The sequence below is a fragment of the Gymnogyps californianus genome, chromosome 4 (assembly GCF_018139145.2).
Source record: "Gymnogyps californianus isolate 813 chromosome 4, ASM1813914v2, whole genome shotgun sequence".
In the NCBI taxonomy this organism is placed as follows: Eukaryota; Metazoa; Chordata; class Aves; order Accipitriformes; family Cathartidae; genus Gymnogyps; species Gymnogyps californianus.
In genome coordinates this window covers 74,048,067-74,060,308 of record NC_059474.1, presented here as the reverse complement: position 1 = coordinate 74,060,308, position 12,242 = coordinate 74,048,067, and the positions used below count along the sequence as shown (strand labels likewise).

Sequence of the window (12,242 nt, the reverse complement as noted above, 5' to 3'; positions counted from 1 at the left end):
ACTGAGATCTAAAAAAGTTCTTGCTTACAAATGAGATGCAGTAATAACTTTTTTTCTGCTCTACTTGAGATAAAGTGCTGTGTGCTTTGTACTTGCAATATTCTTTATGTCCAATATGGCTACACTGCTTCTAATTAATTAAACAGATCCTTCCCAGCACTGGCATGTTACGGTCTGTACTCTGACACTCTCTGGCATGCCTTTAGCCTGTGTCAGCTAGCTTTCTTCCTCAAGAAGTCCTGGACATGGTGCAGGTGTCAGAACATGGGCCAGGGACCATTCCTGAAAGCAGACTGAATATGATCACATTACATGGCCCCCATATATTGCTCGATACGGCTGAGAAATCTTAATAATGTGGATATAAATCATTCCATTCTGGTAGTCTTAAGTGACAAAGAATGGTCGTGGGCAAATTTCATTCATGGATAGAAACCGAGCCGGTATGTCTTTTTGAATAAGAGAAGTTTTGAAAGGATTGAGAGAAGTTTATATGATACACTTAAGTATGTTATCTTGGTAAACTGGGAAGGATTCTCTGAAATCTGAGTGTATGCTGCTCATGAAAAACAGTTAAGTACTGTGCTTTAGAAATGGAAAATAAAACGTTCACAAAAAGAGGGGACATACCTGTCAGATCCTAATGCCACCTAATCCTTGCTGGGAGAGCGGGGTGGTGGAAAAAACATCATGGCAAAGATAAATTGGATAGGAATACACAGTGTGATGCTGATGTAATACTGTAATGCATGTTACCTCGTGTAAGAACAAGTAAATTTAATTATTTCAGGCCAAATCCAGCATGATTAATTTAGGCACCTCTGAAGGCCACCAAACGGTGACTTACACATGTCTGCTTCTCCCTTGAATCTATAGGGAACTTAGGCACTTAAGAGCAATTTAGGAGGAATGGTTCATATCCTTCCTCTTCTTCCCAGGGCACTGAAAATTTTAAGTCACATTCTAGCCAGCCTTTAGTGTATTCTGCATTGGTTAACTCTCAAACTGACATGTTCATTTTCAGGCTTGTCAGCTTAAAGAGATGTATATTGTAGATTTCAGAAGAGTGCAATAAAATGGTGAACTTTGGAAAAAAAAAAACAAAACCCAAAACCGCATGGAGGAAGAAGAAAAGAAGATTGAGGAGAAGAAAAGATTGTTGCATACAAATACATAAGCAATTTTTATAAAAAAAAGAAAGGAATCAAATACTGGTATTACTAGGGATAGTACCAAAATTATTAGCTTACAGTGAATTGGGAAGAATGTGAATTTGCTACTAGAACATGTGTGCAATTAGAATAAGTTGTTGATGGAGAATTTGGAAACATTCTTAGGGAATATGCTCTGTGCTAAGTTTGACATACATCAGGGATAATTTAGGAGTTATTTAATTGGTCTTAATACAGTACATAATTATAAGAACTGTTGCAAAATTAAATATTCCATGATTCTCTGAATAGAATGGTGATGTCATGTATTATCTTTAGTGTTTTCAGGTAGATAATATGGTTATGATAGTACAGAAAGATGAAATGCTTTCTTCTGCTCACTGTATCTTGTGGGAAAACTGTCTGGTATTTTTATGGTGCATTACAGAATACGGTTTAGCACTTTCTGTGCTGAATTGTAGTATCTAAAAAGCATTGTTTCTGTAGTAAATAAAGGCAACCAGAGATAAATCAAATCTGACGTACTATGCCACTGGGCTGTTGCTGGCAGTGAAAAAAAATTGTCAGCATTTAGAACAGAAAATCAAATGCACATAGAAGTATCTCATGTGCCACAGAACATTGATGACAAAATCCAGGACTTGATTCAAAAGAAAATCCTTCTTAATCGTATGTTTAATGTAAAGCACATGTTGATTAAGGTCAGTGCTTAAACTTAAGCCTATGCTTGAGGATAGTCCTAAACAGAGAGAAATTTTATCTGGTGCTTACATGAACTGGGACTTGGATACTTATTCTTAAGAACTGAAATGCTTTTTTTTTTCTCAGAGGATCAGCTAAGTCCAGGTAGAATATAAATCTCAGAGCACTCAATAGCACCAGAGAAACGTTATTTCAGTGACTGTCATGATGTGTCAACATTTGTATCAGGCATCCCACTTGCCATATGAAAATATTTACCAAGACATGTTCCAAACATCAAAAATATCTTTTAAGTATGTATTTTCCCATCATGAAATGAAGCTAATAGAAGTGGCAATATGTGTCAGTCAGAAATTTGGTCAATAAACTTTTTTCAAAAAAGAGTGATAATCTGTTTAAGTTGTTGATATAGAATTCAACACTATGTTCAAATTTGAAAAGTGGCAGTTTTGTACTGAAGTGCAAAGGACAAACCTCTTTCCCCCTTTTCATGGAGTAGGTAACACTATTTGTCATGTTCACTAGATTATGGTCAGTGCAGTGTCCACCACCGTCAAATTTTGGCTTGGCTGGGAATCACTGTTTCTTGAACGGATTTAAATGAATATAGAAACGCATGGAAATGTATGCACTTAATGCAAGACAAAAGGAAAGGACAATATATATCATTACATTGTTTACTTTATACAAAAGATAGCTTTTTGGCATAATCATCTTTGTTCCAGAAATAAAGATGTATTCTCAAAGGAAGGAAAGATATTAATGGTCTGTGGGGTTTATTTATTTAGCTAAAAGCAAGTCTGTTTCCAGAAAAGATTCAGTGCAACAATTACAGACTTTTGCATTTTGGCCTACTTTATTTATTCACAGCCTGAAGACCTAACGCTCACAATTTTTTTTTTTTGTTTCACATGAAATCTGGGTAATTGTACCCATCAGTCCAAATGCTGTTGGTTTATTTTAGAAACAATATTTATATTTTGGGTTTTGCAGATCCCAGAAAGAACATTTCAGTCATACTGAATTCCGTATCTTTATCAGGGACAAATTCTGCCTTGGTGCAACTTAGACGTTCACAAGCGGGAGCTTCTCCTGCCTTCCCTATCTTGTCACATGTCAGAAATGGCCAGACAGAATGTGGTCTCATTCTTACCTAACTCCCTTGGTGGCCTTCAGGAGTCTTCAGACATACACATAAGCACATAAACTGTGGCCACGAGAGCCAACTGACTCACTGACATCAGGGGAGAGTTGGCCTTTTTTTTTTTTTTTTTTTTTTTTTTTTTAAAGTACAGAAGTAAGTATGTTCCCTCTTCCTTTTTTAAACTATTTGATATAATACAGAGTTAACAAAACCACATTAATTGTGTAAAATGTAACATGGGCATCTGGAACGCAAGCTATTTTGTCCAAGTGTGCTCTACAGAGTACATAGATTTGAAGCACAAAAAAGATACATGAGAAAAATATTATTTTCATATTTATGTACCAAAGGTTACCGGACTGGATAAGACAATCTCTTTTTATAATACCATCAGTGGAATTTTCATAAAATATTATTAGCAACGCTTTAAAAAACTTCTTTAAGTAATAGCTCATTAAAAAAAAAAAAGACTTTATGGATTGCAAAAGAGACTGAATTGACACCTGCAATGACTGGAATACTTTTTTATCCACAGAACATGGGTGGCAGCAGAGTAATCCCCATCCTACATCCCCCAGCCCCAGCCCCAGCCGTGTGTCTCACCCCTTACCTGGATGCACCACTACAAAGGGTGAGGGAGCTATGGTAGTTTACTCTGCATTGCCATTCACTTGTTGACCTCTTTCCAAAAATCTAGTTGCTGATAACTGAACGAGAGCTCCAGGTTAACTGAAACAGCCAGGTTATTTAATATAGAATACCTTCTACCACTACTTACATCTTGGTCTCTATTCAATTAGGCCAAGTTAAAACAAGAATGCTGAATTTGCAGCCTGTTGGTTGTCACTAGAATTATCCATTCCTGGCTCTGTCAAAGCTAACGGGACTTAGTGAAGGGCAATATTTCATCTGCTACAGTTAACGTATAGACTGTAAAGCAAACCATAAAAATATACAATGAGTTAAAATTAATAATGCAAATTTAAAACCAACATAGCCATAATGTATATGAGGTAATTAACTCCTTTTTAAATTATTGTTCACTGCAAGTGAAAGGCATTCACTGCAAAGCCTGACTAGCTGGGCTATTTCTGAGTGGGATGCAGGAGATTACAGCCTCCCGTAATCTCTGCATCAGTTGCAGTGTTGCGTGGGGGCCACCTGATCTGCATAAACACGGTACGGTGAGACACGCACTTGTTACAGGGGACCCACAAGAAAAAACGTAATGCGTTGACTGCTTGCATAGAAGCCCGTATCTGAAAGCCCATATGAAGATAAATATTACTTGGATATTGTGCCAACTTACAGAATTTGGATCTGAAATAGCAAGATGACAGTTTACGTACTGGCTTTTCCCCCTGTTCTCCTGTTGCATAGCTTTCTTTGATTTAAAAGAGGTTTTTAGGTTCAAATGTCTTCTTTCACCTAAGTGACGGGGGACCAGCGATATTTCTGTAACAGCAGCAACATGCCTGGCATTTGATATTCTCTGGAGTTTTTATTATCTAGGGGTTCATTTGGATCTTTAGACTGTTGGCACTTGGGGGAACTCAGCAGTCATTCTGTTATAGCAGATATAATGCTGTGGGAGTTTATGGAGCTCTTAAATATAGTATAGAGTGAAAGTGACAATAGTTATAAAAGGTATAGGGTGTGTTTTCTTTCGCTGCTTTGCTTGCCAGCTGTGGAGGGAAGCAGTGGGCCTTCTCTCCATCCTAGTTAGATTAGCTAGCCATACTAAGCAGGAGAAAATTGTGATTCAGAGAGTTTGAAGGGCTTGCAAGTACAGGCAATCCCTTCTAGGGTTTGCCGAAAGAGGAAATGTATATGACTGTATTCATGGCTGTAAAGTAGTAGTCTGACATTAAGTTTGGATGCAACAGGATGATTCACAACAGGGGGAAAGGAAGATTTATTAAAGAGACTAGGGCTTTACAGTATTTTCTGTTCATTTCTGATTCATAAGCTAGGAATAATCATTGCATACTTTATTTTCTCTTTTCTGTTTCTTATGTTAGTGTTTTTCATTTAGTTTTCTGTTCATCTACCACTGATGTCTTTACATGTCTTCTCTCGTCAGTCTGCACGGAACTAGCTCACTGTGAATGGGAGGCTTAGTAATGTGTACTGAGGAACAAATGAATCTTAATATATTTTTGCTGGTTTTTATTTCCAGTTTTTATTGCAATTCTGTATAAATTTTATGCATTAAGCGCTCTTACTGTAACACTCAAAATTTTTGTTAAGGTCTTTGGGGAAGGATCAATAGTCAGTACAGCACAAATCGTGTACCCTAAGAATGTTAATTGGAATACCTGTGATTCTTTAATCATCTTCACCTCAAACACTATTAGAATATATGTACAAATAGTATAATTACCTTAACAGAATTATGAAACTGCTTATTATTAAAACCCTCTTTCTAACCAGTACCCGTACTTACACAGACTTGAAGCTTCCCTATGCACTAGTTTGAGAGTTTGGAACAGGAGATAAAATAGGAATGAAAGAGAGAGCTGTGATCTCAGAGGAGATATTAGGCACCAGAAATTATGGTGTTCTTGTTCCAGCTCTTACACTGACTCTGATACTTCCATTTCTATAGCACTTGCCATCTCTGGATCTCAAAGTGGATTATAAAGAATAGTGATTTAAACCTTCCTGCACCTCTAGGAGATAGGTAAGCAATATTATTCCCATTTTACAGATGGAGAAACCGTGATACAGAGAGGCGTAGTGTTTCTTATTAAAGTTTATTTATGAACACACATGCATGCACACACACACACAGAGCCAGGAACAGATGTCAGAACTTTCATTGCCCTCTGTTTTAAGCTAAGTCCATCCTCCTTTCCATTTAACCTCTCTGATTTATATTCCCCATCTGTAAAAAGACGGAAACTGGTATAGACATGGAGAGATTTGCTTGCACATAAATTTCTGTGCAAATACAGAAAAAAAAAAACCCATGGAGTACAAAAGTTGCCTTTGAAATCCAATGCATTTTATGTGTTGGCAGAGGATATTTTAGGATTTGGGACAAGGATTTTTGTAGGTGGGGAGAGTTGCAGGTGTTCTGCACCCTAATGTGTAATGTTTAGTTATTGCTATAAAATGGCCCGATTGTATTGTAACGTAAGCATATTAACTGAAGTTTAAAAATTAAAAAATGCACTAATTTACATGGCAAAAGACTAGACACAACCAGAAACTCAATCTCTGTATTATCTGCAAGAGTATCGTAAACCGATGTTGCTGTGCACCTCAAGTGCCACATCAACACCACCAGTGCACTCTGTCAGACAGGAGTAGGCGGCCTGCAGGAAAGCAGCAATTGCCCCGGCTGCATATCTGTATAGTTTTCTCCCATGAAAGTCCTACCCTGTCTGTACTGCAGCATGAGTTCTTCAATGGCAGACAGCAATCTGACTACTGTACTTACATATTTACAAGAGAACGGAAATTATTAGTGAACTTTTGGAAAAAAGTTTTGAAGATCAAATGTAAGTCTTGTTATTGTTATTACTATTATTGGAATGATTGTTTTTTGTAATATTTAAAAAGATATTTTAAAAGATGTCTAGAAACTTGATTGATCTGATCATATACTGCATCAAAACATGATGAAGATTCTGATCTCATTAATCTTAACTACAATGTTAAAAAAAAATCTTGCGGAAGCTTTTAAAAATCCTTTCTAATTCTGCTACTAATTTGCTACAGAATTGAAACATCCAAAACATAATATATGAGATGTTTTAATTTTAATGTTAATAACACGTCTGGCAGTTGTCTGTATGTTGAACAGATAGCTTATACATAAATGTTTTTCACATTTTTCTGCGTGCATCCTATGGCATAGGCAGGCTAGATTAAACAAACATACGACACCCATGTTAACATTTTCCTGTAAGTAATCTAACTTCCCTGTGATACAGTACATACATTTCATATGTTTACTAGTGAACATACGTAGTGAATAAGTATGGCTAATGTATATATTTATGTTAAATGGAACGGAGACTGGATGTGTTTGTGTGTCAGCATGCAAGCATCAACTTGTATATATGGACGGCTTGATTCAAAGATTCATTCTAAAGTTAAGATTCCTTTTTGTTTTAGTTGTAACACTTCACGCACAGAAATACACTGAATTTCAGGTAGGGATTTCGTTGATTTGGAGCTAAGGTAAAACCTGATTTTATCATTACAAGCTTTACTAAACAATAATGATGATGATGATGATGATAATAATACTTCAGCAAGCGAGTTAGTTCCTTGTCTCAACTTCATGTGTGACTGAGATCAGACTTTAACCCAGGGTCTGCCTGAATGCTAGTACGAATCATTTGTTACCTTTGCTCCCAATTACAGTTAAAATAGCCAGTGTCTTGAGGTAATACAGCTACCACAGCTGGTGGATTAGGATATGGGTTTGCTAATGCATTGACCTTCTTTATCTGTGTAACACAAGTTAATTTCCAGCCTGACAGTAAATGCTGAAATTTGAATTGTAGCACTACTGCACCATTTTTTCGTCTCTGTCAAACCAGACTAAAGGGTCGTTTGGTGATGAGGATAATGGTTCACTTTGAAAGAGAAGGAAAACCGGCTTCTGAATCTTTGGGGCATTCTAGATCTTGCTTCAAATAACAAGCTGAGCTAGGAAAAAATAGGCTTGGAAATTCCTGTAATATTAAGCCTGCAAGTCTGACTATTTGCCTTGTTTTTATACCAATTCTGTATAGGCACATTGGAATACTTGCCATGACATGTTAGGCAGAATGCTAAAACAGCATGTGAAGTTTGGTTTTCAGGCTATCAAGTCTCAAAAAGACTTTTCTCTGAAAAGTGAATCAACATTAAACTGTTTGCTACAATGGGAATTTTAAGCGACAGTTTGTGACAAGTTTTGATTGTTTCTCTACACTCTAAGCAATACTAAACCTAAGAACTGTTGGAGACTGATTTTTTTTTTTTTCTCTCAGAAGTGTCTTTCTTTCTTTCCTGCAGCACGGAAAAGGATATGCTAGTCACTTCTACAGGACTTACCTGAAGCAGCATGATTTGCACAAAAGTCGACCAACAAAAAGCATCAACTTTCAACTTCATTATCTTGGCCATCCAGTTCTGTGTAACTGAAGGATTTGTGTGCTGTTGGAGACATCATGGCCAACAATAGGACCTAATTGCTCTCAGCAGGCCTGAGAAATGAGTTGAAATGTGTAGAACTGTAGAAACTTCAGAGGCAACTGATCTTGCCTCTCTGATCAGTGTGTGCCTGTTTACAGCACTATATATCTTTCTCTCTCCAAAATGTCACTGAGCCCTTTAGATGTTTATATTCACCACAAGAAGCCAATCGTACAGATAAAAGAAACGTGCATTATAAATGCAATATCACTGTTTTAAACTTGACTGTTTTATATTATTTTTGTGTGATCAAGTGTTCCCCAAACTCTTCCAACTTTACAAGAGAGATTGTGGTCATGTTCTTTTCACCTGTGGGTCATAAAAATGTTGTTAATCTGAAGACCCACAAAATTATCAAAGACATTCTGTAGTTTATACACCGTGTTGCAAAGTGTTTACTGTACTATTTCAAAGCTTCTAAATAAATATAAAATATATATATATTATATTATATATAATTTTCCGAAAAACGTGGTACAACTTAGTTGATTTTTAAATGGATTCATACAGTCTACACCATACACTAAAGTGAGAAGGTAATTCAGGGTTCCTAAGCTATCCTTGCTGAAAACAAAAATAAAATAAACCTTTAATAGTACTTCCCCAATATTCATATTTTGGTCAATCCTGTTTTTCTTGTTTAAAAAAAAAAAAAAAAGCTGTAAGCAACAACATTTTGTCTAAAAGTTGTAATGAATTTTCAATGCCAAAGATGCAGCTGTCAATATTACCAGAATGAGCGCTATGTACTATCAGAGGTATAAATCACTCTCCATTATTTTGATTATATTTCTATGATTTTTAATTTGGAATCACAAAATCTTTTATAAGGCTCTATAAACTCACCTGTATATGTTGTTAAAAAGAACACTGGGTGTCTGTACATTTTGCAATGTAAGATATAATGTAAGTGAAGTTCAGTATTTTAAGAAAATCATCGCAAACTCATAAGTATGCATACATCCATACGTACATACACACACACAAACACCCACACATCTCTCTTTGACATAGTTTTGTGAAACTATACAAATATATTGCCTAAAAATATTTCTCTTGTGGCTAGGAATAGTTGTTGATAGAATTCAAATTACAAAGGCAAAGTATATGCCAAACTATTGACTCTTTCATCACAAAGGAGATTTGAAATGAGGAACATGGCACATTCTCAGCTGACCCCTCTCCCATTGGAGTTCAAATGGGGTTGGCTACCATCTTTGCTGGGAAAAGGATTAAGCCCTTGCATATAATCTTTATGTTCTGTAATAATTCTGTGGTCTGAAACGGTATCTTAGAGCGTTTCTTTTCTATGAAACATTGAAAAAGGTAAAATTTCAAAGGTAAAGTTTAAAATTACTTTCATGTCCATGGAGTTTAAGTACCATTTACTAAATGTAAAAATCTAGTAAAATGTTTTTTTCTTTTTTTTTCTTTTTGTATTGTGTTTTTTTCCCCACTGTATCTTAATACGTCAAATATTGAAAACAAATGAGAGAACACTGTGTTATCAACCAATGTCTAGCCAAATTTGAACGAATTCCTAGCAATGATTCAATATTAAGTAAGACAAGAGAAAACCTCTCATTGATTGCAGTGGAATTTGGATCATGCTGTTATACAGAAATTCAGATATCCCCACCAGTGCTGCCACAGGATGAATGTGTGAGAAGCTGAATTTAGCCACCGCTGTGTTGTCAAGGAGTTTGGGTTTCTTCCTTCTGTTTGTTTTGTTTGTTTGTTTATAATGACAGTTTCTGTTAGATAGAAGTATATAAATCATCTGTATGGGAACCATCCTGCTACGGATCCAAACAAGACTCCCGATCAATTTGCAAGAGCTCTTTGTACAAACGGCTACTGGACCGAGCCCTGAAGTTGTTAATTTAATACTCTGAACAAAAAAATACGCTTGTTAAACACTTTTAATGTGCATGTCTAGCACATTTGTATAACTACAAAATATTTTGTGGGATCCTTTTTAAAATGTATATATTATACAAAACACAATCAAAAAAAATCACCGACAATAGCTATTGATTCGAGCAAACACAACAGTGACATGTTTCTCTAGCTGTAGGTAGCAGGACTTTTAGTTGCCTACAGGCTTTGTTAATTTTATGAAGAAAAGCAATGAAATTTGTGACAAATATTTCATTTAAAGGAGTTTGTTAAATTCTTGTTTCTGCTTTTAAAGCAAGAAAGTCCTTGCCCTTCTTAGAACTGGATTTTCTTTGTTTCCAAGTATCTCTTTAATATTAGACACGTACTGTAAATTAAGGTTGTTTTCAGTCTTTGGGAGGAAAAGGAAATGTTTTTCCTTTCTATTTCATGGACAGTTGAAGTGTTTTTATTTAATGAAACTGCCTTCACATTTTGCATGCCGTTTTTTCTGAAAAACTTAACCATATTATAGTCTGTCACTCATTTCCATAACTGAACCTTTCCATGAACAGTGTATGTGATATACATACCCATTTCTTTTCTTTTTTTTTTTTTTTAATGTTCAATAATGTAGACATTGGTCCATGTATGCACAGACATCCTCCTGAGTTCACTGGGAGAGTCCCAGAGGGAATCATGATAGGATGCAGAACGGTTGAGGAAAAGGAAGGTTTTAAGTACTACAGCCTGGGCTCCCAAGATATTTAAAGAAGTAGCTTTTGCTGATTTCCCTAGCTCACTGTGAGTTTCAGTGTGATAACATTTGACAACACAAGCTTTAGGACACATTAAAAAACAGTCCATAGCTGCTGTGTCCCGAGAGAAGTGCTGAGCAGCATACTGGGCAGTAGAGAGGCTCAACTTCTCCCATTTCTTTGTTTTAGTGGGGAAGAGACCTGTTGCATCCAGCCAGCTCCCATTGAAATTGACTTGTTCAGCATCTCCCATATATTTCGTCATGCTACTAGGTGCCTATCTGCAGTGATAGGTATGTAAATGCCTTTAAACTTTAGCTTTTGTATTTGCCTCTTCCTTTAAGCACATGTGATGCAAATGTCTAAGGACTCTGATTTGCATATTGGACACAAAAGTAGACTGAAGTAGCCAGACAATGTTTAGATTGGATATTAAGGGGAAATATCTATACCCATAAGCTGGGATAAGGAAGGTTCTGAAATCTCCTTCATTAAAGGTTCTCAAAAATAGTTCAGAAAATACCTGTCAGGGATGATATAAGTGTACTTAAACTTGCCTCAGAGAAAAAGCAGGGACTAGCCGCTTAGTCCTGTTGTTCTATAATGTTCCTAGCAGGGCATGCTAAGCTTTGGAGGATGTGATCTGTACACAGCTGTAGGGATAAGAATGTTCTATCCTTCGATTAGGTATCAGAAGCAATATTTAATGTTTAAATTTACAATTTATGAGCATAATAGAACAAGCTGTCTGTGTGAAGAACTGTCTTTGGAGCAAATTAGAGTTCCAGCACAGAAGACAGGATCTTGTAAAGGATAACAAAAAGGAAACAGATCTGTAAATCTTTTTCTTTTTTTTTTTCAATTCCTGATTTAGATATGTAGCAATGGATTTCCAGGCAGCTTGCCTATTCAGTTTCTTCAAAACCAGACTTTAGTTTCTTCCAGACGGATTCTTCCAAAACTTAGAAATACTAAAACATTTCACTACTTGAAATAAAATTCCAATTATTTAATGCAAGTTTTTGCTAAGCTGCCTATTGAGAGAAAGAAAAAAAGAAGAGAGGTATTGCCGTTAATGTATTCTCAGCTGATTTGAACAAGGTGTAGTAATTTTTCATCAGTATTGTTGCAAAATTAAGTGGAATGACAATGCACAGATAAATACAATTTGTAAAGATTATGCTTCCTGCATTATAGTCACTATATATGTGTGTGGGGAGATATGTGTGTGTGTATATAATTATAGTTCAAAATCTGGTAAGTTGCCACTGGATTTTTTCTTACAGGAGTACGCTCCTATCAGTAAATGCAAACAGAAGGGTAGAAACACATTTATGATACTACAAAGTTAGACTTGTTCCTTAGTGTAGAATGGAGTTTTGCATTCAAGAT

At 36.0% G+C, this 12,242-nt stretch overlaps 1 protein-coding gene across 1 annotated transcript in view; it reads left to right on the top strand.

Moving 5' to 3' along the window:
* PCDH10 (protocadherin 10) overlaps window positions 1–8,855 on the top strand; it is a 32,269-nt gene extending 23,414 nt beyond the window's left edge. Inside the window, exon 5 of the mRNA XM_050896322.1 lies at window positions 8,035–8,855. Within this exon, the coding sequence (XP_050752279.1) occupies window positions 8,035–8,054 (20 nt within the window). The 3' untranslated portion in view covers window positions 8,055–8,855. The remainder of the gene's footprint in view (window positions 1–8,034) is intronic.
* Window positions 8,856–12,242: the final 3,387 nt, after the last annotated feature.